Raw genomic sequence first — 27,878 nt, forward strand, 5'->3', positions numbered from 1 at the left:
ACAGTTAAAGATAAGGTTGGAAAGGTAGGTTGGGATGGGATTGTGTTATTATGGCTTTCCTCTCCTAGCAAGACTATGAGGGCAGGGACCATGTCTTGTATAAACCATGGGTCTCTTCTAACCCAGAAGAGCACGTTCCTGGGATCACAATTATTTATTTAATTACTTCTTATTTATTCTGTACGTGGCTTGCTTTGCATATATTTGTTTGCTTATTGTCTCCCCTTTTAGACTGTAAGCCCCTTGAGGGTAGGGATGGCCTTTTGCCTTATATTATATATTTATATATGCCATATACTACTTATTTTATATTATTATATACTTAGCATAGTACCTGGCACCTAGTAGGTGCTTAATAAGTGCTTATTGATTGATATAATGGTCTCTTAGTAAATAGTAGCTGATCTATAAGACCTTGGACCCTAGACTAAGATTTGAGTTCATACTATCTACTCAGGCCTTTAGGGATGGTGGTAGTGGCACAATCATAGGATTTGAGTTAGAAGGGAGCATTTGACCTTTGGGATCACTATCATGATGACCTTTGGAACTATTCTCCTTTTATGAAAGAAAATAGGGTCCAAAGCAGGGAATTGACTTGCCCAAGGTCACACTATTAATGTGGTTGGATCAGAATTTGAGCCCAGGTCTTTTGACTGCAGACACAGGGCTTTCTTCACTCTACCATGCTCCCTGAGCTGAGGAGTCATCACGCTTCTTTCTAGTTTAAAAGGACAGAGAATTCTCTCAACATGGTGCGGTAATAAGTAGCAGCAGCATATTCTTGTTCTGTCACATCCACCTCTTTGTGACCCCATTTGGGGTTGTCTTGGCAAAGATACTGGAGTGGTTTGCCCTTTCCTTCTCCAGCTCATTTTACAGATGAGGAAACGGAGGCAGACAGGGTTAAGTGACTTGCCCAGGGTCACACAGCTAGCAAATGTCTGAGGCCAGATTTGAACTCAGGAAGATGAGACTCCAAGTCCATCACTCTGTCCACTCACTGTGCCACCTAGCTGCCCAATAGCAGCATAATGTAGTAGAAACAAAAAAAATACGATTTCAAGTCTGAGCCCTTGATTTGAATCCTGGCTTTGCTACTAAATAAATAGTGTGTGACCTTGGGCCAGTTACTTATGCTCTCTGGGCCTCCATTTCTTCATCTGTCAAGTGTCCTTTAATATCCTTTCCTGCTCTAAGACCTTGAACCCTGTCATCCTGAAACTTTGGCTTACATTTCTGTGGCATTTCAATAGCAAAGGTAGGTGGGAAAGAGTCATTGGAGATTCAGAAAGCACTCTTCCCACCATGGTTTGGAAGGGATAATGTGATAACTCGTATTTCTTTAATGCTCTCAAGTTTTGCAAAGCGCTTTCCCTCCTACGTGAGGAAGGTAGTGCAAGGATTGTTATCTCTGTTTTACAGATGAGGAAACTGAGGCTATCAGGAGCCAGACCAAAGTTTGAACCCGGGTCTTCTGATTCGAAAGGGCAAGGCTCAACTCTGTGTGTGTGGGGGGGGGGGGCCTGTCCTAGCCTCTCTGCCCCGCCCCCTTTGCCCTCCTACACTATTCCTGCTTGCCCACTGAAAGTGTATGGTTCAGGAGAGGGGAAGGTCCCAAGGATGAAGGAGAGGTACAGAATGAACCTCTTTTGGTGTGGGACAGAAGGCCACCAGGCTGGCAGGAAGCAGACAGCCCTGCCTTGGGGCTAGGACAGCTAGGGCTCTGGGTGAGGTGGACAGACGGAGCTCCTCCCCCCCCACCCCCCACCCCCATTGCCTGATTCCCCCCAGGGCAGATGCAAAGGAAAGAATGTGTAGGGGCTCTACCGTGCGGCTGCTTGCTCTGTGGACAGAAAACAAGTCTTGTATCTACTTGAGTTTGGCAGGAAGTGGCTTTTTATTGACAGGAAGTTGAATTCAGCTGGTATCAGCCCTCAGACTGAAGGGCAAGGAGAGCAGTCAGTTATCTCTAGTTAAACAGAGCTTCAGAGAAACAGCAACCCCAAGGCCCCCTCCCCGCCAGCCCCTCTAGGCAAGATAAAACTGAAGGCCAGCTTCTCCTCCTTGGGACTGCTGGTCCGTGGGAGGTCAGGGGGGCCCTTAGTCTCATCTTTCAGGGACATTGAGTCACAGAAATCGTGAATGCCCATTTTTACACTTTTCTGGTCTATTTAGCAAAGCTTTGTTAAGCCACCAGTTTGATCCCAGGAACGAGGCCCAAGCTTCCTGGGGTAGAGTATTTGTAAGGGAGAGTATCCAAGATGAATAGAATATTAGAATAGATAAACCAAGAATGTGAGGCATGAAGCGGATCTTAGAATACAGTGGGAAGAGGCAGCTAGGTGGTGCAGTGAGTAGAGCACTGGCCCTGGAGTCAGGAGGACCTGAGTTCAAATCTGGCCTCACACATTTGACACAGTTATCAGCTATGTGATCTTAGACAAGTCACTTAACCCCAATTGCCCTGTCTTTCCCCCCCACAAAAAAAAGGAAAATGAAAAAAAAATACAGTGGGAAGAGCATTAGACCAAGAGTCCTAGGTGACTTGGGTTCAAATCCCAAGGAGACATTTATTTGCTAGCTGTGTTATCAGTAGACGGGACCCTTCACATCTTGGAAACTATTCATTCATCTGGAAAAGGGGGATAATAACATTTGCTGTACTTACCTCATGGAGCTGTTCTGAGGAAATGACTTAGCAGACCTTAAAGGGCTGTAGAAATGTGAACGTTTTGATTATGATGATGTCTGGAGCTGGAAGAGACCATAGAACTTGACCCCAGTGATGACCTTGCCCTCAGGATCTCAGGGAGCGTTTCTAATGCTACACTTTCTAATGTACTTATGTCTTATTGTTTATATTATAGTCACCTGTGTTTGTATTTTATCCTGTTATACTATGAGTTCTGTGAGGGCAAGAATTATATCTTATCTACTTTCTATCTCAGTCTAGTACAGGAGGACTTTACACACAGTAGAGCAGATGCTTAAGCACAATGAGCAAAAGAACATAGACCATGTGTCAGAGCTAGATCATTTTATAGATGAGAAAACAGAGACCCAAAGAGCCCAAGCAACTCTTCCAAGACCACATAGCCAGCATTGACGGAGGATGGAATAGAAACTGAGTCTCCTGACTCCTGATGCTGTGGTCTTTCCATTATGCCTCAGTGCTTCTAGGTGCTAAATAAAAGCTTACAGTGGGCGAAGTGGAAAGATGTGTGTAGTCATAGGACCTGGGTTCATATCCTGCCTTTTGCTAGATGTGTGACCTTGGATAAATCATTTCTCTCTAGGCCTTGATTCTATACAAGGAGGTGGTTTATTAGATGATCTCTAAAGTGCCTTCCAGCTAAACTGGAACTTCAATTTTCTATCAAACACTGATTATCTATGTGACTATGCATGTCATTTAACTTCTCTTATTTTCAGTTTCTTCATCTGAAGATCATAATATCTGTACTATTTAATTCATAGGGTTGTCTGGAAGATCAAATGAGAAAATGTGTATAAAGTGCTTGGCAAAGCTTAAAGCACTATAGAAAGGTTAGTTATTATGATTATTTAAAAAAAAAACTCACCTGGTGAGAAACTCCTATCTGTGTATATTCTCTACAATTTACTCTTTCTCCCCCCTAAGGCAAGCTGGGTTAAGTGACTTGCCCAGTTGTACAGCTGTAATGTGTCTTGAGGCCGAATTTGAACTTCGGACCTCCTGATTCCAAGGCCAGTGCTCCATCTACTACTCCATCTAGCTGCCCCTTGCAGGAGTAATTCTGGGCATTGAGAGGTTAAGTAACTTGCTCAATATTTGAATCCAGGTTTTTCCTGATCTCAGGCCAGATCTCCATCTACTACACTAAGTTACCATCCTGACAAAAGAAGACAAAAACAAGAAAAAAGAGACCTCAAGGTGTTGAATTATGATCCTTCTAGAAAAAAGAGACCAGGTTTTTTCACCCAAATGTAGTAATAAAAGCTAGTTTGCATTTTGGTTTCCACAAGATTTACATTGTATTTTCTAGGTGTCAAAATGTACTAAGCTGTCCCTACCCCTTTTCTTGGCAGTGAGCTCAAGACTGACTCTTCTGCCTCTGTTTAAATAACAAACTTTCAAGCTAGAAGGGGCCTTAGCAGTTATGTAGCCCAACATTCCCATTCTACAGATGTGAAAAAGGAGGCCCAGAGTGCAGGATGGACTTTTCCATGGTCACACAATAGGATATATAGCTAAATTGTTATTCCTTACCCTCAAAGGTCTCTAGCACTTGTCTAGAAAGTTGACAAGTTGACACCACTTAGCTTGGACCTAGATACAGTCAATCTAATTGTAGCACCCACAAAAATAAGAATTTACATTTAAATAGCACTTTAAAGGCTACAAAGCACTTTCATATGCATTCTCTCATTTGGCCCAAATTACAACCCTATCTGGGGCTGTAGCAAGATTATCCCCTTTTTACAGAGGAGGAAACTGAGGCACAAGGGGTTCAGGGTCACAGAGCTAGGTAAGGGAAGAAATAAGAAAAAGCCCAGCTTTTTTTTTTTTAAACTATCTTTGGGCTGCGCCCTCCCAAAAATCAAATTTAGGCAACAGCCTAGGAAGAAAACATCTGTGGGAGGGGTCTGAGGCAGGAAATAGGCTGACTATGAAGAAGGCTCTTGGCCCTAGCCTTGAGCTACTACTACCTTCCTGGAAAGGCTGAGGGCTAAACAATCCTTAGAAAAGTTTCTGACCCGGCACCTATTCCCTAAAGCTACAGGATTTTTCTAGTCTGAGAACCAGAGTTTCCCCAGAAGGCAACCTAACCATCTACTCTTGGTCATTGAGCATTTCCCTGGAGGCTGCCTGGATTTTCTCAGCCTGGAAGAGGGAGCGTCCTGTTATTTCTGAGGGTGGTAGCTAACCCTGGGCCCAGGAGGGGAGGGACGGGAGGTCACGGACAGGGCAGTGTGGAAGGGATCAGATAGCCACAGCCTGCCTGCCTGCCCCAGCCAGACACACCACAATGAGGAGAAATAAGGAGGCTTGCTGTTCAGCACTTCCTGTCCCTCTAAGGGCTGTTCTCCTCTACTGTCCCCCCCCTCCCCAACACACATCCCCATTGAGAGTAGAGGGGGTTAATCTCCTGGACCAAAACACTGGGTGGAGCTGCTATGCTAGTCATTCCCAAAGAGAAAAGACTGGCTAGGAAGCCTGAAGGACCAAGAGAAGCTTGGTGTTGTTGAAAAAGCTGGTGACAGGGTCAGAAGACCAGAGTTCAAGACCTCGGGACGTGACTCCCTGATTTCCACACTTATTAGCTGTGTGATCCCGGGCTAGTCACACAGTAGTTCCATTCTGTACCCATTTCCTCATCTGTAAAATAGGGGAAATTCTACTACTCTGGAGGGATCTCGTGAGCAAATGCTCACGACCTCAAAGCATAGACCTTTATAGTTATAACAGCTCTTTTAATTCAACTCCTTCATTTTTACAGAGCAAATGGAGGTCTGTACAGGTTAAGTGACTTGTCCAAGGTCACACAGCTAACCCTGAGCTCCAATTCCTTGGAGAGATTTCTCAGGGCATTTTTGGAACAGACCACTCATTGGCACTGAAGGGGGAGTCAACCTGGTTGCATTTGAAAAGAGCATTTTATTGACAATCAGGAGAGTTGAGTTCCCAACCTTACTGTGTCATTAATTCACTACGTAACCCTGGGACTTAACCTCATAGAGACTCAGTTCCCTTCTCTGTAAAATGAGAAGGTTGGGTTGGATGATCTCTAAAGTCCTTCGCAGCTCTAACATTGTGTGCTAAGATTCCTTCCAGCTCTTACATTCTGTGTTTCCAGTCCCCTTCCAGATTTGACATTGTATGAGGAATTAAAAAAAAAAAAACCCCAGGGTGTGTCCTCTTGGGATATAGCAGGGATTCGCCCCAATTAGCAGGAAGAAGGGTGTGGGGAGACTCGATTTCCTTCAGATTCCAGGCGGGTACACAGAAGAGGGGCAAGGACGGTAGGATGGTGAGGAGAGAAGGGGTGAGGCAGTAGGTGGGCAAACAGCAGGTGTGTCCGGGAAAGGAGGCTTTAATGCTGTAGGAGCAGCAGCCTCTGCAGCCAAGGGGACAGGTGAGGCAGAATCCTGGAGACGTTGGAAGAACAGCAGGTGTGCGTGGGATGGGATGGGAGGGATTTTGAATATGTAATAAGAGACAGGTGAGAGGGGTGTGCGCAAGTGAGAAGAGAAGCGTCCCAGTGCTGGCTCTTTGCCTGGACCATACAGTCACCCCCTCTCTCTACCAAGTTCCAGGAAACCCCTCCCCTGCCGAAAAGGGTCCCCGAACCTTTCATGCATCTCCCACACCCTTTGTGTACCCCCAGCCCCAAGCCAGTCCACAAGCACAGAGCCTTCGCCCTACACTGACAGCTGGTATCTAATTACTGTGTGAGAATGAAAAGTCAGGCTGTCCCAGCTCCGGGGAGAGGGGATTAACGTCTCCTGCAGAATACACTTCCTCTGGTGGGTTGCCATGGTTACCCTCATTACCTGCCTGCCAGAGAGGAGCCCGCGGTTCCAGCCGGGCTTTTTAGGCCTGGGAGGGGCTGGTCCTGCAGTCCCACCGCCCCCGCCCCCTTCCCCTCCACCTCCCAACCCCCTTCCTTTCCCCACTTTGGGCACCCCAGGCGGCTCGTGGAGCGGTAATCTACAGCCCCTGCCCCCACCCCGTCCGCCCCACCCTCCTCCCCTTTTCCCAAGATGTCCGGCGTGTCCCAAGTCCGCTGCTCCCTGTACCCAATGCGCCCGCCCGCTCTCCCCAGGAAGGCGTCAGAGTCCCCTCCCCGTGCTGTCCCGTATCTCTCTTCCCCCCCTTCCCTGATGGTCCCGGGCCCCCGCAACTATCCCGAAGCCCCTTCCCTTTCCTCCTCCCCCACCTCCCAGCTCTCGGCACCCTCGGGGGTTCGCGTGGCTAGCTCTGTCCAGCTGCGCAGTCCCCACCCCCCCACCGCCGGGCCGCCTCCCTCCTCCCCGCTGTGGCGCGCTCCCCCTCGCCATCCAGGACAACCTCAGCTGCGCCTGTGGAGCTGTCCCGCGGACATCTCCCTATCCCCACGCAGGGCTGTTCACCCCCCCGCACGCCCTCGTCGACCAGGGCACCCTTCACCCCGCGCACGCGATCTGGCGCACCCCTCTGCCCCCATCTCGGGCAGTGCCTCCCCCGGCCCGGTGCCGCTCTGGGGCAGAGCGCTGGTCAACCGCCCCCGCCCGGCCCTAAGGAGGCGGCGACAGCAGCCGCAACCGGCCGGGGCTCTGGCCAAGCGGGGGTCCCGGGGGCGGCGCTGGGGAGGCAGGGAGCTGACACCTGGGGCTGCTCTTTAAATCGCCTGCGGTCGGCTCTTTCCTCCGGCCCCTGCCCCCAGCCCCAAAGGGAGGCGGGACGCGCTGGGAGCTGGCCCGGAGCCGGCGGCCGGCTCCGGCCTCGTGGGGGCGGGGGTGGGGGGCAGCGCTCAGCCGCCCGGGGGCTGACCCCTGTGCGGCTGGCTCCCTCCACTTTCCTCCCCCCTTCCCTTCGCTTCCTCCTCCTTTTCCGGGAAACCCGGGAGAAGGTGTATGCAAATGACAGCCCTCCCTCAAAAGAGGTCTTAAATCCTCTCTTCCCCACTCCCCACCCTCCCACCCACGTTCCAGTGCTGAACTGGGGCCTAATGTCTTCTGAACCCCTGCTCCCCCAAAGTCCTGAATGTATCTCCATAGAAAATCCTAGATATTCGCTTTGGTCTCTCCGCGGTTCCCCCTCCCCCTCTCCCCCATCCCACGTCTCACATCTTTTCCCAGAGCAGGGTGTATGTGTGTGGGGGGGTATTTTCTCACGAACCTTCCCAGGCTAGTTCCTAAAAAGTACTGGCTCTCTGGCCACAGAAAATTCTGGATATACTTTCCTCCTCCACCCACTCCTCCTCATCCCCCCCCCCAAAAAATAAAATTACATTCCTTCTCCCCAATGCCAGTGAGGGAAGGTCCTCTGCACTCTTCCTCCAAAGTCACTGGATATACATACTGCCGTTGAGACTCCTACACAAGCATCGCCCTCACCCCTCCCCCGCCACAAAAAGGTAACCGGAGCGGGGTTCCGAGAAGCGGGACGGCCCGGCTCCCACCTCCCATTGATTTGAAGCTCCTCCCTCCGCGCGGCTGAGGAAGAGTTTGTGCGTTTGTCTCCCGCCCTCAAAACCCCCGCGGGCCATGGGACTGAGCTGAATTCTAGTCTCTGCTCTGGCCTCAGCTTGACTAGGGCCTAGCCCGAGAAATTTAACTTTTCCTTTTCTCCATCTGTTATATTGGGGAATGGGGGATGGGAGGTGGGGCGAGGGTGTAAGTTAATAATAGTATTTGCATATATCCAACCCCATTCCTCTAAGGAATTGGATACCTGGATACCTGCTCTCCCCTCTTCCGCTCCCCCCTTCTCTCCCCCTCCCACCCCCACCCCCCACGACTTTGCCGAGATCCAGAGAATCCTGTGAGAACTGATGAAAACAAGCTACCAGGAACCTTGGGAGCTCCTTGAGAGACTCCCAAATTCTTGTAAGGTGTTGCCTGTTATTTGGGGGCTGCTCCTGCCACCTTCCTTTGTTGCTGGTGGTGTGCAGTTTGGTCCAGGCGTGATTTGAAAGAAGATGGAGGTTCAGCGAGGCATAAAGGAGGACTTGGAATATGGGAAGGCTGTTCCAGATGGCGGGCACTGCAGAGAAGAAGGCTCTCACACTAACAGTTGGAGATTGTATGAAGGGATGGAGAAGAGGCAGGTGCTAAATTGAGCCAGCAGATAGTGCTTTAATTTAAAAAAAAATTTTTTTTGAGAGAAGAAAAGGGAGAGGAACAGATCATTTCATCCTTCTTCCCTAAGAGTTAGAGTTCATAAAAATTATGGGGTTCTAAAATTCTGGTGTGATCGTTTATTTTGGAGTTCTCTTTGGCCTTAAATCTACATTCCATGAAATACATAGGCAAAGGAATAATAATCTTTCATTTCTAGAATGGTTTAAGTTTTACAAAGGTTTTTTTTTCCATCAGGACAGCTCCTATGAATGAGATGAGCATACAGATATCATTATTCCTAATAGATGAGGGAAGTGAGGCTCAAAAAATTGAAATGACTAGTTCGAGGTCATACAACATGGGTGTGTAGACTGAGGTTTCTTTCTTGACAAGGTCTGGCATCCTGGACCCAAAGTTGATAAGAGTTTTAAAATGGAAAAGAATCTTAGCAATCATCTAATCAAGCCCATTCTTTATAAAGATGGAGAACTGAAATCCAGAAAAGGCAATGGATTTGCCAAAGGGGACATGAAAGAACTTGAAGCTCCAAGGTTTCTGGATTCTTGTCCAGCATTCTTTCCGCTAAACAAACACTCCTTTCAATAATAAAAAATATTTCATTTCTCATTTTGTATTTTGGGGAAGAGAATTTCTGGGAATGCTGATGATGACCCTGATTCTGGTTAGGGGTGTTTTTTCGACCAAGTGAGTGTTTCTGGTCTCTTATCACTCCACTCTTCTCTACAGATCAGATCAGTGTGATTTGGGCTTCCTCCCCACCCCTTGTTTTCCTTCTGAGGCCAATGGGCCAAGAACCTGACCATGTGCTCCTTAGCTTCACATTCCCTGTACCTGCTGTTGGCCCCGTTTAGCTCTATAGTAATGAGAAGGCAGCTCTGTAGGCCACCCTCTCCTGGAATAGCAGCTGCCAGAACCCCCATCCTGCTGACCCAAGATGATTTTATTAAAATGTGGTTTGGGGGAAGGGAGATACAAGCCCCACCTCCCCCCTTCCCCAGGGTTGAAGGTAGCCCACTGATAATATGCATAGTAGCCTTTGCCTCTTAATCTCTATAAATTTGCTTCCTGGTCTCACTGTGATGAAGTGATGTGGTTACATTTGCTTGTGCAATCAGCCCCCTGAAGGCTGGGGCTCTGACACTAGCAGTAGCCAAAGGCTCTAGCTCTAGAGCCTTCCCCACTGGCTGGCTTTTCTCCCCAAGTACAATCCCTTTGAATAATTTCCCTGACAGTGAGCTGAATTTGAAATGTGCCAAAATCACATTTCCCAAGGAAATTCTCTTTGGTGTTTTCCTACATCAGAGGTACTGCCCCAGTTGAGAAGTCTCTCTTTTTAGCTGGGGCCAACCAAACAAACTTTTGTCCTTCCTCGAAGAAATAAACTTCACATCTCTATGACTGTGCTGCACTGAATGATACCCTAGTGGCCTGGAACAGTTAACCTGCCTCTCTAAGAGCGTAACTTATTACCAGGGAGTGACTTCTAGAGCCCAATGAGAAGGACAGAATTGTAGCCTATTAGGAGTTGGGCTTTTCCTTGCTGCCAAGGTCAGAGAGCCATTTAATTGGCTTACATGAAGAGATTGACAAGATTCAGATTCTAGACACTTTTAAGGCATGAATGAATGTAGCCAGTAAATGCTTTGGTTAATATTGGAAGGAAGTATATATAGGGTAGTGTAAAGAATACTGACCTGCTATTTAGAAGTTCTGAATTCAAATCCCAGCTCCATCATTTATTAGCTACATGACCCCTGGGCAAGCCATTAACCCTCTCTGTGCCTCAGCTTCCTCATCTGTGACACAAAGCTAATGATAGTTCAGTTGACAGAACTGGGGATGTTTAGCTCAGAGAAATGAATACTTAGTGGCGACATAATAATTATCTTCAAATATCTGAAGGGCTGTCACATATAAGAGAGATTAGTCCTTTGTGGCTACAGAGGGCAGAACCAGAAAGAGGTTTTGGTTCGTTTGTTTTTTGGTGGGGGAGGTGGGGCAGAGGAGTTGCAAAGAGGAAAAATTAGTATTGATGTCAGGAAAAACTTCCTAACCATTAGATCTATCTAATAAAGTCAGAATAGACTGTCTCAGAGGTAGTGAGTTATCATTCACTTGAGGTATTCGAGGAAATAAACTTGCCAGTATTCCAGTATTCCAGTAAGAAGGAGCTTTTCATTCCTTTTCAGCTCTGAGAATGGGTGATAATTCTACTCTGTAACTCATGGGACTATTTCAGGGAAATCCCATTGTAAGCCTCTTTGGTTTTTTGGTTTTTTTAAATTTTTGACCAGACCTATGATTGCATCAGCTTAGGGATCTCCTCCTGAGGAACTCCCTTTTCCAATGCAGATTGGCACCTGCTCTGAAAATTATGGGCTTTGAGCGATGACTGGGAGCACTCAGGTTAAATGAATCTATATACTTTCTAAATGTTATATGTGTGGGAGCTACTTATTAGTCATAGGCCAATAAAGCTCCTCTAATTCTTTCACTATATAGACGATGTGGAGTAGTGGAAAGAACACTGGATTTGGAGTCGAAGGACACATGTTTGAATTCTACCGCTTACTAAGTTATGTGACCTTAGACAAATCACTTAACCTCTCAGCCTCAGTTTCCTTAAACTGAGAAGATTGAACTATTTGGTCTCTAAAGTGCTTTTCATCTCTAACATTCTTTGATTCTGCAGTGTACAGAATTCCACAATAAGCCTTTATTTAGAAATCTTTGACTGAATTTGTGCCAGTTTTAGTCAATGAGGTTCTGTTAACTTTACAGTTTTAGAGAGATGGAACATTGACCTGCATGGCTGATGGAAAGATAATTCTTTAGTATTTTAAAAGAGCTGTGAGTTCACCAGTATTGGTTAATTCTTCTAACTGGACATTACAATTCCTTTGCACCTAAATAGATAATCCCCAGGAGGTGATGTGACCAAAATATCATCCCTTGTTGGTTACTACTTTCTGGTGAGGAACCTATTGACACTTAGGTAGGCTGGTCCTTGGACAGCTGACACACCGCTCGTTACTATGAGCATACCTGCAAAAGCTTGAGCCACACTAGCATAGCCTTTGAGAATCCAAGCTCACCTTCACATTGCAATGAGACAGCAGAGGAAGGCTTGAGTGGAAGATGGAATGATTTGAGGACATTATTAATTTTTTAAAAAGAAAGCTTTCCTAAAGGATGGCATTATCTTTTTAAAAAATAATATTTTTCCTGATTGTATGTAAAAGCAATTTTTAACATTCATTTAAAAAATTTTTTGAGTTCCAAATTTCCTTCCTCCCTCCCTTACCTTCCCTTTCCATGAGATGGTAACCAATTTGATATAGGTTATACAATACTCATCCCAAACATATTTCCATATTAGTCATGTTATGAAAAGAAGACACAGACCAAAAGAAAAAAAACATGAAAAAAATAAAGAAAATTAAAAATAGTATGCTTCAATCTACATTCAGACTCCATCAGTTTTTTCTCTGAATATGGATAGCATTTTTCATCATGAGTCCCTGGGAATTGTCTTGCTACATTGTATTGCTGAGAATAGCTAAATTATTCACAGTTGATCATTGTACGATAGTGTACAATGTTCTGGTTCTACTCACTTCATTTTGCATCAGTTCATGTAAGTCTTTCCATGTTTTTCTGAAATCCACCTGCTCATCATTTCTTATAACACAGTAGTATTCCATTACATTCATATACCACATCTTGTTCAGCCATTCCCTGGTTGATGGGCATCTCCTCAATTTCTAATTCTTGGCCACCACAAAAAGAGTTGCTATAAATATTTTTGTACAAATAGGACCTCCCACCCTCTCCCTTTTAAAGGATGGTATTATCTTTTTGGAGCTCTGAATGGGTTCATACTTCATGATCAGTTAGTCAGTCAACAAGCATTTATTAAGCTCCTACTATGTGCCAGGCATTGTATTAAGTGATGGGAATACAAAGAAAGGTAAGAGACAGTCCCTACTCTTAAGGAGCCTATAGACTAATATCTCCCAAGCTCTGATCTGAATACAGAAAGGACTTGTTTTGGATAGAACCCACGATTTAATTGTCTTAGCGATCACCTGGTGAAGAAACTTCTACTAGGTCCTATCTAAAACTGTTCTGAGATTTATAGTTTCAGTTGTTTGGAGCACTGAGAGGAAGTGTGATCTGCCCAAGGCCACACAATCAGTGTTTGTCAGAGGTGAGACTTGAACTCAGGTCTTCCTTGTCTCTATGCTCTATCCACTCTCCCATGATCTCCCAGAAGGGAGCTTTGGGAACAGAATTGTCAGAGTTGGAAGGGCCTTGGAATGCAGAATATCAGAGCTAAAAGGAAACTTAGAAGTCATTTAGTCTACAGCCCTCATCTTAGAGATGGAGAAATTGATGCCTAGAGACAAGAGACTGACTTGCTAAAGGCAATGGCGGGGTTCTATTAGTGGTAGAGCCCCAAGACCCTCAGTCTTCTGACTTCGAAGTCTACATTTATCCTTGGTGTTAATATCCTTACTATTTCTTGCCCTGCCTTAAGATTATTGAGATATTGAGAATATTTAAAATGTTACTTTCAGTTGTCATTCTGTACCTTTCTTTATTACTTTCAACTAATGTTTGGAATAGAAATTGGCTGGTCTCTGTGGTTGATGATCTTAAAAAACAAGTTAGTCACTACACCGACTCCTAAAAGATCAAAGCAAAACAAAAACCTGGCTGAACATCAGTTTAATACTATATGAAATGAGGGGATTATATTAAATAGTCTAGAAGGACCAGGTATACCAATTGTGTCCATTGACACACGAATTTTAAAATGATTTTTAATAATTTTACTATAATTTCTACCCAATGCACATACATATATTGATACAGTAATTATAAGCAAATATTATAATTTTATCCTGAAAAAAGTGTTCATCCTGTTATCTCTAATACATGCAAATCAATGCTGGTTCCTTTGAAGTATTCTTAAATTCTAGTCCTTCTAGTGTGTTAACCTCCCATCTAGCTCTAACATTCTATGTTCTAAGGCAAAGTTGTCAAACAGGTCACATGAGACCCCAAGTATGACCTGAACCAGATTAAAATGTTAATTGGGAAATATTTAACAGAATAAATAAAAATACAGTAAAACATAGGTAATGTTAATATGTGACTTTCTAAGTCTTTATGTATGGTTTAGTGGTCCCTGTTTCTATTTGAATTTGATGCTACCATTCCAAGGAACCTTCTAACTCTGATGTTTTATGATCTGTGGGTCCTTCCAGCTCTGTAGTTCTGTACTATGCTATGATTCTATTGATCCAAGTTTGTCTGATATTACTGGGGGGAAGGGTAGGTAAAATAGTCTCCACATTAAGAGTTTTTCTTTAACTCAGAGGAATAATCTAATAATTCAACCCAAGAAGCATTGAGCACCTACTAGGTATATAGCATAATAATAGATTGAGAACAGAGAAATTAATGAGAATCTCAGTACTCAAGGATCTTATTTAAAAGGGGAAATATAAAGCTTCTAAACAGGTATGATATAAATTAGGATGTGATAAGTGTACAATAGAGAACTAATTTAAAAGTTAAGAAAAACTTAAGTGGGGGAGAACTCACTTCCATTGGAGAGATCAGGGATGGTTTCATGAAGATGGCCTCTGAACTGGTCCTTGAAGAAATGGGGGAATTTCAACAGGCAGAGTTGGAAGGAAGAAAAAGTGTGTGCTTCTACATGGGATTCAGTGAACTAAGACCCCGAGATTAGAACAAGAATGTGGTATGAGAGACCATCCAGTTTGTCTGGAATATGAAACACATGAACTGAAATCATGGGAAACAAGGCAGGGAAGGTGTAGTTCTTGGAATATTAGTGTGGGGAGTTTTGCTTTTTATTTTTTTTATATAGTGTCACAAATATGCAACTTTGTCCCATCTTTTCATCTGACCTGCTAATGCAGTAGAGTTGGCATTGCAGTTGTAATCAGTCAATAAACTTTTATTAAGCACCTACTATGTGCCAGGCACTGTACCAAGTGCTGGTGCCAAGTGAGCTCAGGGGCATGATCCAGATCAAACTAATTTTGGCACAAGACAGAAGTGAGTTGGTTCGGAAAAACATCCCAGGGCTTGAGCGAAGGTGTTTTTTGTTCCCCCAGCTACTGTCCTTAGGTGTCCAGGAGTTGTGACTGTTTGCAGCTAGTGGTAGCGATAAGTATTTCCAGCCTCTTTAGCGTGAAGATGATTATCTCCTCCTTAGATGCAGCTTTTGCCAAAGGTATTGCTGTCTTATGACTAATTCCTTGAATTGCCATAGAGTTGACTGTGTTGCCATGAGACATTAGAAGTAGAAGGGACATTAGAGATCATAATATGTTATAGTGGCAAGGGCACTGAATTTGGAGTTGGAAGGATCTAGGTTTGTATCCTGACTCTGCTACTTATCACTCCAGTGTCTTGGGCAGATTAGTATGCCCCATCTGGGTCTCAGATTAGATTGGATTAGATGACCTCTAAGGTACCTCCCAGCTCTGAATCCATCATTTGGTATTTGCAGATCAGCTGGTTGAATCCCTTCAGAAGGAAACCAAGGCCCAAAGAGGGGAGGGGATGTGCCCTAAGTCCCACCCACCCCCAACCCCAAAGGCATAGATAGCTGGAACTGGAAAACCAGTCTTCCTGGCCCTGTCTGATTCTCTTTCTGTTACATCTGTTGATTCTTCTCTTCCTTGGAGACCACCCAAAATCTTACCCAGCATAGTACTCTTGTCTTTCAACTTTGACTTCATGGGGCATGTTTATGGAGACTATCTATCCATCCTAGATTTCTTGGGACTTTCTTGATTCCAGGAAAAGAAAGTATGTTTTTCACAAGACATTTTAAAATGAATGTCCTCTTTCCAAACAGAGGTTCCAATTTAGGGTTCAAAAATTGTGGTCCCCAAATGCACTGTGGCAGCTGTATAACCTTCACTGGTGCTCTGTTTGTTTGAAGACAATTTAAGGTGTTGGTCTTGTAGCCCTTGTATGGTTTGGTTACCACAGGCGATCATCTCTTTTCCTGTGCAGCATCTTGGCAGTTGAGATTGGCTGATTATAGATAGGACCCTAAGTTTGAACTTCAAGGGAATAGAGATTGTGTTGTTAATGAGGGCCTACTGGAAATCAGTCCACTGAATGTTTTTCCAGCATCAAATTTGCTAGCCTTTTAGGCCAGCTGTAGAGTTTTGGATTTCTCATAGACAAATAAAATGCTAGAGCTGAAAGGGATATTCAAGACCTTCTCATGTCCAATCCCTTTCTTTTCTAGGGACCCCTCATAAAGGGGAAGTGATGTGTTCAAAGCCATATGGCAGGTTAGTAACACAGTGAGGACTCCAAGTGTTCTTCCCTCTCAGTCCAGGCTTCCTCTCACCATACCCTGTGATGGCTCTTCTCTCCCAGCCCAGGCTTCTACTTACCATACATACCCTGTAGCCTCTCCCCATCAGACTACCTTGCTCCTGCCTAGAAATGATAATAGGTTTAGATTTGGAGGGGACTTTAGAGAGCATCCCATTCCAACCTCCTCGTTTACTAGAGGAAGAAATTCAGGCTTAGAAAATGAAAGTTAGTAGTGTCTTGGGGGGTAGTGTAAACTGTTAGATAAGCATAGAGTTTGAATGTTTTCACTGTGATGATAGGTTACAGATCAAGTTTGTGAAAATTCGTTCAAAGAGGTGTGACGTCCATGGTATACAACTGAAATACGAAGAGCTTATTATTAATAATAATTCACATCTGTGCTTGTGGTTACAGATGCTTTTTCACATCATCTTGTCTGATCCTCATAACATTCCTCTGAGGCAGGCAGTGTAAAACTTATTGCCATTGTGCAAATGAGGAAAACTGAAGGCCAGAGGAGTCCAGTGATTGTCACGTGTCACACAGCTAGTAAGTGACAGAGTCAGGACTAGAATCCAGGCCTCCATTGCTTTCCCCATAATAGCACTGTTGTTTTCTACGGGGCAGCTAGGTGACTCAGTAGATAGAGAGCCGGGTCTGGAGTTGGAAAGACTCATCTTCCTGAGTTCAAATGTGGCCTCAGATAGTTACTAGCTGGGTGACCCTGGGCAAGTCACTTCACCCTGTTTGCCTCAGTTTCTTCATCTGTAAAATGAGCTGGAGAAGGAAATGGCAAACCATTCTAGGATCTTTGTCAAGAATACCCCAAATGGGGTCATGAAGAGTCAGACATGTCTGAAAAATGACTGAACGACAACAAAAATTGTTGCTTCTCTAAAGATAGATTCTGTGATTTCACGTGCGTAAGCCAAATGTTATTCAGTGACTAGTCGTTGAAGTGGGGCCAGAGAGATTGTGGGATGATGGGTCGCTATCTGAATATGTGTTCTGCAAAACTGTGCAGTTCAGAGAGCCCTGCTTTAGATCCAAGGTGTTCAGCTTCAAGCTCCTCCCATCCCACGTTGACCACATCTTTCTCTCCTGGGTGCAAGCAAATACTACATTGGAGCTGGAGTCTGGAGGATGATAGAATCAGAGATCCAGACCTGCAAGGGACCTCAAAGGCTCTCAAGTCAAACCCTAGGGAAAACAGCACAGTACACTGGAAAGAGTATTGACTGTGGAGTCAGGGGATCTGGGTTCAAATCCTACCTTTGGTGTTAGCTGTGTGACCTAGAAGAAGATACTCCTCTTCCTGTGGGCTTCAGGTTTCTCATCTGTAAAATGATAGCGGGGTTGGACTACATTAGACAATTGCTAAGGGCCTTTCCAGCTTTAGATCTGGGGTCCTTTTTTTTTTAAGAGCCTTCATTTTTAAATGAGGAAACAGAGGCCTAGGGAAGTGACTTTAATCATCCAAAATCACAAAGAGAACGTCACAGGAATAATTTGACCCCAAGTCCTGCGACTCCATAGCTTATAATGCTTTCCACTATCCTGGTGACCTCTACCATCTGGCTTGAACTCTAGCCCTGTCACTTACTAGTTTTATACTAAAAGTGACATGAGGGGAGTGTTCTCCTTCTCTGAGTCTCAGTTTCTTCATCTGTTAGCTGAGGGTTTTAGATTAAATGATCTCCAGACTTCCTTCTGGTCCTGTTCTATGCTTTCTCTCCATGGAAGGGCAGCGTGGTATGGGGGGGAAAGTCTTGGGTGTGGAGCCAGAGACATCTGGGTTCAAATCCATACTGCCACATTAACTATGACCTTCGGAGAGCCTCTGCATCTGTAAAGCGGTAATGATAAGCCTTACATGCTTCTTGCAAAGATTAAATGCTGTAAACTTGAGCTGGTGGGGGAGGGCAGTATTTTAAAATAAAATCTTAAGTTTTGTTTTAAATGAGTGCCCTGCGACAGCATGATGGGGTCGTGGAAGGAGCACTAGCCTAGGAATCAGAAAACCCGTGACCTCGTTCTCTTTGCATCTTAGAGTCTTCGTCTGTACAATGGGTGTAATTACACCTGACCAGCCTCACTCCCTCATAGAGCTATTGTGATGAGCAAGTGAGAGAATGGACATAAAGCAATCTGCTCCCATGGAAGATAATATTATTATTAGCACTGTCATCGTCATTTATGGAGTTGATCAGAACAAAAATCATCGAAGAGATTTTCACATTTTGATATAATCAGGAAACCTACTTTTTTTCTCTCCTCGTTCCCAAGTCCTCTCCAATTCAACCCCCTTCCCTTCTCTCCCAGGCCCATTTACCCATAGAAGACCCACTCTGAAGGTTTCCTGGGGAGGAAGACAGGGATGATGTATACCTGTGCATGTGTTACAAATACCTATGTGTCTGTGCCTGTATGTGTGTATGTACATGTGTGAACATATCTGTTTACTGTATCATTTATGAATATGGTTTAAGGAACTGGTTTTACCTCTTGCAAAGGAACTATTCCTTCGTGGATTCTGGTCCCATCTGCCACAAATCAATGTCTTTTGCATCTCTCAGTCCCCAACCATCCTCAAAGTTCCGATTTTATGTGAGGGAGGGAGCCTTGGTATTGAAGGATGCTGTCTCCATCTTGGCACACCTTGCCAGTACCGGCTGACACCACAAGAATGATCCTGATAAGAACTGCTGTAGTGGTCGTGCTTTCCCCATCCCTCCCCCTCAGCCCCCCACGTGGCCTAATAACAGCCTGTTATTACCTACATCTTCACACACAAAGAGCCCTGGTGAGGCTGCTGGCATTCAGCTGCTTTCGGGGGGAGGTATGAGGGTTGGGGGAGTGAAGTTGTGGAGGTAGCTTTTCAGAAAGGCCAGTGTGGAGAGAGATGAGGAGGCACCCAGGTGATTTGAGCTCCTTTCCCTAGGGCCTCCATCCTGGGACTGCTGTAAAAGGTTCCTGCTAATTGGCACAAGCCTGGTGGGGTTGCATCCTTCCAACCATCTCTCCCTCCTTTTCCCTACCTTACTCCCCAAGGGACTTCTGGGATGGTCTTGGCGCAGTATGCAACTCCAGACCCATCTCTCTTCCCGCTCCTTCCTCCTCTCCTCCCCCCCCAAACCCCCTCCACTAAGTCTGGCACAGTATGTCTTAAATCATGGAAAATGTCATTTCTTAAATTTGGGGCCCAGAATCTATCCCTGTCCTGTTTTTCCAGGTCCATTGTTACTGGTAGACTTTCCTATCATCAGCTGCAGCCACCCGAGCTCTGATATCAGTCTCCCTGGAGCAGTGTTTAATTTATACCCCTCACTGCACCTCTCCCTCCCCTTTTCTGCCCCCTAGACCCCACTCTTCAAGGCATTTCAGGGCTGGAGAACTATGCCTGTCCCTCCCTCCAACCATAATAGCCTCAGGCCCATCTCATCACCCTTGTCACCCATCCCTGATACTAACTCAGCTTGCCCACACTGTTGTAGGGGGCAGATGGACTGTCGGAGCCTGAGGGCATCTCTCTGAAACGGGTAGCTGTGGTGGAAGATTTCTTTGACATCATCTACTCCATGCATGTGGAGAGCTCTGCAGAGCCAGGCAAAACCCCCAAGCATGCTGGGCAGAAGAAAACCTACCGAGCGGTGAGATTTTGCTTCCTTGCCTTCTCTCAAAGCTTCAGGCCGCAGACTTGGCCCCGGGCAGGAGGGATCTGATGTAGAAGGAGACAGCCCCTCAGCAGAGCAGGGAGCATGTGGACAAGGGCACAGAGGGCAGCAGGAGGTTTGAAAAATGGGAGGGGGATGGGAATAGAAAGTGGGATCTAAGCACTGGGGAGATCACTGGGCTGGCTCAGGGTGTGACCCAGGGCACATCACACCTCCTTTTGGGAGAGAAACCTCAATTTCTTCTTCTAAAAAAGTGAAGGTCAGAATAATTCAAGCTGAGCCACTTATGACCTAGGTGATCTTGGGCAATTTACTGTCCCTTTCTGGGTCTCAGTCTCCTCTTCCATAAAATAAAGATTGAGAAAATTCCATCTCTTCTGGGCAATTGAGGCTCACAGATTTAGAATTAGAAGTGGCTGTAGACACCATTTAGTCTAATCCCCTTTATTTTATAAATGAGGGAACCGAGGACCAGGGAGGTTTAGTGACTTGTCCAGGGTCATGGAGGTACAGTAAATGACAGTTGTAGGATCTGAACCCAGGTCCTCAGCATCCTTGCCACTGAACCACACTGTTCTCTCAGCTACTCAGTATCAGTGTGATGTTAGGCTATTTAGATGCCCTCTCTTGGCCTCAGTGTTGTCTATAAAAGCAAGACTAAATGACCTCCAAGGCTATATGCTGCCATTACTTTTCCCCTCATCCAGATCATGGCCTTCTCTCTTCTGGGTTAGACACTAAGCTCCATAATTCATAATGATTGATATGGTGGAGGAAAAAACCTAAACTCACCAAGGCCTCATATATATATATCTTACTAGGTCAGCATACTCTGCAGATGCTGTGCCAAGCACTTCTCTAGGCACTCCAGGGGTAATAGAAGCCCACAAGGAACTCACAGTTTATTTGGAGAGACAAGTATACACTAAGCAATAGCAAACAATATAAGACATTATGCTAAATTGATTGACATAAGTTATTAGTGGTGGAGGATTTCAGAGAGGGAGGCCAGTGAGGGCTGGAGTAGGCAGGGAAGACTTCATGGAGGAAGCAGGACTTCAGTTGGACCCAGAAGGGCAGATAAAATTGCATTACGAAGGGGGCTGATTTTTGGTGAGAGATCATCAGAGGTCAAATAGGTGCAGGGTCAGAAAATCTGGGTCTAAATCCTGGCTCTGTCCCTTAATTGCTGTGCAAGCTGGTCTAAATCTTTTCTGAGCTTCAGTCACAGCATTTATAAAGCGAGGATTATCAGACTTGGAGTTCCAACTTTGAGGATCACTCAATAGATATAAAACACGTTGAAACTGCAATGTGTTGCATAAATGTGTTATTTTTATGATGAAGAACAATGTGAATGAAGGTATAGTACTAAGAATAAGATTGCCAGGAGCCAGCCTGGCTAGAATGGGACATCCAATCTGAGCCTTCAGAAAGTCCCATGTGCTTGGATTCCCTTTCATCTCCTGTCAAAAAAATCCAAGGGTTATCAATTTTGTCGGGTTACCCTAAAGCCAGTACCTATGTCAGCGTGGATTTTGCACAGTACAGGGGATATGGTTGTCCTCCTGCTGTTACCCTAGAAGAAAGAGAGTCTTCCCCTTAGAGGGGACAGATTTCTGAAAAACGGGTGGACTGTGTGTGCTTGACCAAGTCCTGCCAAATTGTGAATTCAATTCTGCCTCTTTCGGCATTTCAGGACTTCCTAGAGTTACTTCTGTGAACAGCACCAGAACAGTATTGTACAGTTGAATTCACTCTTCAAGGTGACCATTTCCCCTTTGTGACCTGATTCCTTTTATCCACATACTTGTTAGCTTATTTCTCTTCTTAGGAGATGAACTTTGACCTAAATCATTCATGATAATAGACCCCAGCCTATATGCAAGGTCCTGAGAAACCCAGGCAAGGCCTGACAAGAATCATGGAACCAGAAACTATTAGAACATAGACCATCTGAACTAGAAAAGGTCTTAGCATATGGACCTTAGAACATGGGAGCTAGAAGGAACCTTGGCAGACAGAATGCCAGAAAAGAGCTTAGAGATCATCTGGTTCAACAAGCAAACACCTCACTTCACAGATGAGGAAACTGACAGCCGTGGGGGTTACCAGACTTGCCCGTGGTTACATAGCAAGCTAATGATGGATGTGGGACTTGGACCCAGGATTTTTGATTCCCAGACTAGGCAGAAAGCTGTGGGGAAAAGGTTATATTTGTCCCTTCCCTTTTGGGCTAGTATTTGTAGAGAGAATTCAAATGGTCATTATTATAGAAGTCAGACAGATATGCTTAGCCATAGGTAGTAGTAAAAGGAGGTCAGGAGGTTGACATTGGTAAGTGTGGGTGGAGCTAACATGCATTTTATAGGCTAAATAGAATTTTTGTGGTCAAGTGGTTTTTGGAAGGTCATCCTAAATTTTCCCCTACTCAGCCTACTGACAGGTCTGATGGTCTTTTGAATTCAGAGGTACTTTGGCAGTTGGTGGAATGCTAGATCTGGAATCAAGATGATCTAAATTTAAATCTTGTTTCAGACTTTTATTAGCTGTATGGCCCTGGACAAGTTACTTAAATTCTTAGCCTTCATTTCCCTACCTGTAAAATGAGGATAATAATGAATTGGGCTAATAATGAGTTAAGATATGAGTGTGTGTGTGTATACATGTAAGTATATGTACACACACACACATATGTATATGCATACATATATATGAAGTACTTTGCAAACTTTAAATTACTATATAAATATTAACTATTTTTGTTGTCTAATTTGGATTGATTAACAGGACCACATCTCATAAAGAGCTCTGAACTTGGAGTTGGAAGCTCTGAGTTCTAATTCCCGCTTTGCTATTTTCTCACTTTGTGACTTGTGCGAGTGATGTCACCTCTTCAAGCCTCCATTTTGCCATCTGTAAAATGGAGATGAAACACTTACATTACCTACAATTGTGGGAAATGCACCATAGAAATGTGAGCTGCTTTTACAATTATTGGGAATTATCTATAAGTGTCACAGAATTACAGCATTTTGGAGTTTGTCAGGGGTCACCTAGTCTAAACCATACAACAACAACCAAAAAAACCCTATACCTCCTACAACATTTGCAGCATCTGCCTGAAGACCTCCAATGAAGGGAGAACCCTCTTCTAGCTGCTTAAGGAAGCTCATTCCGCTCTTAGCTCTGTTAGGACATTTTTCCTTACAGTACTGGGCTGTCACTATGTCTCGCATGCCCTTCTGTGCCTAGCACTCAGAAGGTACTGTATTCCCCCTCCTGAAAGTTTCAGTCTTCTTCTTTGTTCATGGTGCTTATGGGCTGGAACTTATCGCCTAGTTGATCCTGGACCATCCAGGACAGTTTGGATTCAGGAACAAACTGATTGATATCAAGAGGTCATCTCTAATCTAACCCTTATCCCTTTGTTGATGCTGCTGCTAATAGCTCACATGTATATCGTGTTTAAGTAAATTAAATGCTTCCCTCACAACCACCTTGTGAGCTATAGGTAGTGTAAATACGATGAATGCTGTTTTACAGGTGAGAGGATTGGTCTACGCACAGCTTGTATCACACTGTTAGTAAGCAGCAGGACCAAGATTTGAACCTAGGCTTCCCCATTTGGTCCAGCACTTTCCACTATTCCATGGTATATAATCAGTAGAATAATACAACTGTAGGATTTTAGAATCAGAACAGACCTTAGAGGTCATCTAGTCCAAGCCCCTCATTTTACAGAAGAGGAAACCAAAATGCAGTAGAGGTTATATGGTAGCCCTTAACAGAGCTGAGATTTGAACCTAGATCTTCTCATTCCAAATTAAAGTGTTTCTTTTTTCTCAATACACTAAGCTGCCATAGGTCTAGCCACTATCTCGTCCTTGATTCCACATTTTTGGGGACCTAGCCTCCATATGTCTTCCCACATGCTCTACTTCCTATTGTCCTACCTAGATCTGGCACATGACTGGCAAGGGTCCAACTGGGTTGCACACAGAGTTGGAATTTCAGCAACAGTGCCAAGGCCGAGCTCTACGTGGGGCCCAGGCCTTCAATATCACGTCAGCCTGAAGGATGCTAGGTGGAGCACATCATTTTCTTAACTACTCTGCTCTCTTTTTTCTCCTTCTCTCCACCTGTCACACTTTACTCACTCAAGCCATTTTATAGACCTGTGGGCATGCTTGTTTTTTCCTTTTTCCCCTCCTATATGTTCACAATTTTACCTACATCAATAAATTCAACCAAATCCCAACTCCCTAGGCATACCGATCAAAATATGTAATGCTATCTCAACTAATCTCTTCATGGTGTAATGGAAAGAGCTTTAGTCTAGGATTCAGAAGACCTGGATTCAAATCCGAGTCTTACAACTCAATTAGCTGTGGAATTTGGGGCAAGCAACTCCCTTTCTCTTGGCTTCTATTTTCTCTTCTGTAAAATTCAGGGTTTGGAACTGCACTCTGTCTAAGGTCTCTTTCAGCCCTGAGCTCTAAATTCAATCTCTTCCAATCCCTTCTAGCTCTAAATACCATGATCTCTTTAAAAAGAGTTTACAAATTAAATCTAGCATCATATAATGTTATTCATGGAAGGGTCCTTAGAACATAGAATGTGAAGGTTGGAAGGTCCCTTAGAACACGGAATATGAAGGTTGGAAGGTCCCTTAGAACATAGAATGTGGAGGTTGGAAAGGATCTTAGAGCTTTTATTTTGCAGCAAGGGTTGGGCGTAAACCTGTTTTTGTCTCTTCTACTCCTGGGTATTGCCGGGTGGTGACATTGCCCAGCCCCAAAGCTAAGCCTCTGAGGTAGCTTCAGAGCTTCCAGGGCTCCTGGGGCATCATCATCTACTGTTCAGGTCAGGCTAGGGGTGCTTACAGGCAGCCTGGAGCCAACTTGTAAGAAGTCTCTGCAGTGCCCTTGTAACTTCATCAGGGGCAGAACCTGGACTAAAGAAGGGAACCTATTGGGCCTAAGTTTCATGATCTGTAAAATGAAAGGGTTAGATTAGATGACAGGTAAGGTCTCCTCCAGCTCTACATCTTAACACCCCACAGTCTTGCAGATAGAGTCTTGGCCAACACAGAAAAACCGAATAATCAATTTCAGATTCTAATAAAACAAACCAATCAATACGAGAGACAAATTCACGGGGCGGGGGATGGGGGCGAGGAGACAAAAGGCAGCAGTGTGTAGTGGAAAAGAACAGGGTTTTGAGTTAGGACAGGGGACTTTGAGTCTCCCCTGCCTGTTACTCACTTTCTGTATGACCCAGGGGTTGGTTTGCCTCTCTGGGCCTTAGTTTCCCCTTCTGTAATAGTAATAATTCAGATTTACTTAGCATTTTGTTGGCAGAGCCCTTGCCTCACGACAGTTCTGAGAGGTATAGGTAACATTGGCGTTACTATCCCCATTTTGCAGATTAGGATACTGAGACTCAGAAAGAGGTTAGATGATTTGCCTACAGTTTCACATCAAGCTTGTAACTGTCAGAACCAAGATCTGAACTGAGTTCTCCTGACTCCAAATTCAGAATTCTTTCCACTCGCATAAGTCCTTTCTCACACTAATGTTTTAGATATGTTCAACTTAACTCAACAAACATGTCTATGAAGGGAGTACTATGTGCCAGGTTGTATATAACCTCATACTGAGAATCAGAAGATTTGGAGCTCTTCTCTTTCTTCTGCCATAAAGTCCCTGTCTAATCTTTAAAAAAAAAAATTATCCTTACTCATTTGTCCTAGCTGTCAAACAGAGATAGTAAACCTACTTCTAGTGTCTTATAGAAATGTGGTGGGGCAGCTAGGTGGCACAGTGGAGTCAGAAGGAACTGAGTTCAAATGTCGCTTCAGCCACTTACTAGCTGTGTGACCCTGGGCAAGTCACTTAATCCCAATTGCCTCAAAGAAAAAAAAAATGTGAGGAAGATTGACATTTTTGCAGGAAAGCATACGTAGGATCCTAGAATTGAGAGCTGGGAGAGAAATCCTAGAGATCCAGTCCTCTTTCATATACAAACACATTCCTCATATATATTTTAGGAACATAAGGACCCCCAAAGAGGTTGAGTGATTTGCCTAAGGTCATACAAGTAGGATGTAGCTGAGGGAGGGCCCAGATCTAGGTCTTCTGACTCTAAAATCCAGCGGTCTTTCCCCTACTTTCTACTGCCCCTTTTAGGAGAGAGTCTGGATAGCTGGGGGACAGGGTTCTGCCTGTCACAGTCTTGGAGACTCCCCTGATTCCCAGGTGGGGTCTGAATTTCTTCTCTGTCTCCCACAGGGCTGTCTTTGCTCCGCAGGGCTGGGCTAGGGCCCCTCTCCTCATGTCCCTCCAGTGGCTCGGGGGCCTTGCCGGCCTTTTGCACATGACTCGCATCCCCACGGTGGGGCAGGCAGCCAGAAGGCCTGCTTCTCCCTGCAGCATGCTGGCACTGCTTTGTCCTCTGGCTCACGTCCTCCCAGTGGGCTAGAAAGGCTATTGACACCACTCCTGGCCCTGGTGGAGACCCGTCTGGGTCTGGAAAGTGTTGGTGACCTCCCCTTCCCCTATTCCACCCCACAACTTCACCCCCCAGCCCTGCCCCTGCAAAACAAAGGTGGTGGAGTGGAAAGATCATTAGATTTGAAGTCGGAGGGAGGACCTGGGTTGCAGTTCCATCTGAGCTACTTACTAGCTCTATGGTGTCGAACAGATCATTTAACTTCTTTGGGACCTGATTTCCTCATCTATAAAATGAGAGGGTTATACTGGATGGTCCTTAAAGGTCTTTTCTAGCTATAACAGGTAGTGTGGGTTCCAAACTAATCTGGAATCAGAGGTTTGGAGTTTCAGTCGATATTCTATTTACTAGATGTTTGACCTTGGGTAAGTTACCTCACCTTTCTAGTCCTCTTTTCAGGGAAGGGATTGGACTAGATGACCTCTAAGGTTTTTTTCAGCTCTGAGTCCTAGAGACATTTATAAGATCTTGTGTCCCCTACATAGAAGCAGCCTGATTAAGGAGGCCATACATGATTTTTTTTTCTTGCAGGGGTGGGGAAGCAACCTCTCTGTGAGTAAGAAGGACAGCTTCATCAGGGTAACCATGATTTAGAAACTTTCCACTCATTTCCTAGGCAGACAGCTGCCCTGCCCCTCCCCTAATTCCTTCAATGCCCGTCTTCTGAGGACTAATCTGTGGGTTTCACTGCCTCAGGGGAATAGGCTGGATCCGTCTCTTTTCCCAGGCCTGCTAACTGCACTGGTTTTCCCTGTGCCCCACCCCTTCGAGCTCCTCCTGAGCTGAGATCATCACATTAGCCGAGTGTATTCCCTTCTGACCCCGCAGGGCTGTGCCCAACCGACCGTCTGCCCCTGGCACACTGGCCTGGAATTTATTCTCAGTCAGACACAAGGGTAGAGATGAAATGTGTCCATCAGACATGGTCTTGGTTCTCCTTACTTAGTATTAATAAGGGAGGAAAACCTGCATAGGGGTTTCCAGAAATTCCCATGTGTCTTCCCCATCCCTGACTCTCTGGCTTTCTCCATCCACTCACTCTAATCAGAGTCACTGGAGAGTTTGCCCTTGTCCATGACCTCTAGAGAGACCTAATCAGATAGACAGTTTGGAAGGGAGATAACTCATCAAGACTGGCCGCTCTGCAGAGCATCAAATCAGCTGAGAAATAACCATGGTACCACCCAAATTAACTGAATGGTCTGAGCAGACCTGGGGTTGGGGGGGGGCGTAGCTCTGTCACAGGAGAAAGAGAAAAGGGTGGGCAGGATGCCAAGGGTAGCTACGGTACCATCCCAGGGTCTCATCATGGGCCCTTCTGCAGGGGGTCCCTGATGGTGAGATGATGACAAATGTCTTATAGACACCTTGAGTTCAGGGAATCAAGCAGGGAGTTTGCTCAGCTATAACCAATATGGAGCTAAGAGAGAGAGGAGAGAGACAGTTTGAGCTGATGGGTCTCATCTGCAGGGGAGAGTCCCCAGA

At 45.0% G+C, this 27,878-nt stretch overlaps 1 protein-coding gene across 1 annotated transcript in view; it reads left to right on the forward strand.

Moving 5' to 3' along the window:
• The window catches only part of NOL4L (nucleolar protein 4 like), a 207,865-nt gene that overhangs the window by 46,541 nt on the left and 133,446 nt on the right, over window positions 1-27,878 (forward strand). Inside the window, exon 4 of the mRNA XM_036749788.1 lies at window positions 19,701-19,856. Coding sequence (XP_036605683.1) covers window positions 19,701-19,856 — 156 coding nt within the window. The remainder of the gene's footprint in view (window positions 1-19,700; window positions 19,857-27,878) is intronic.

This window comes from Trichosurus vulpecula, chromosome 3, assembly GCF_011100635.1.
Source record: "Trichosurus vulpecula isolate mTriVul1 chromosome 3, mTriVul1.pri, whole genome shotgun sequence".
NCBI classification, from domain to species: Eukaryota; Metazoa; Chordata; class Mammalia; order Diprotodontia; family Phalangeridae; genus Trichosurus; species Trichosurus vulpecula.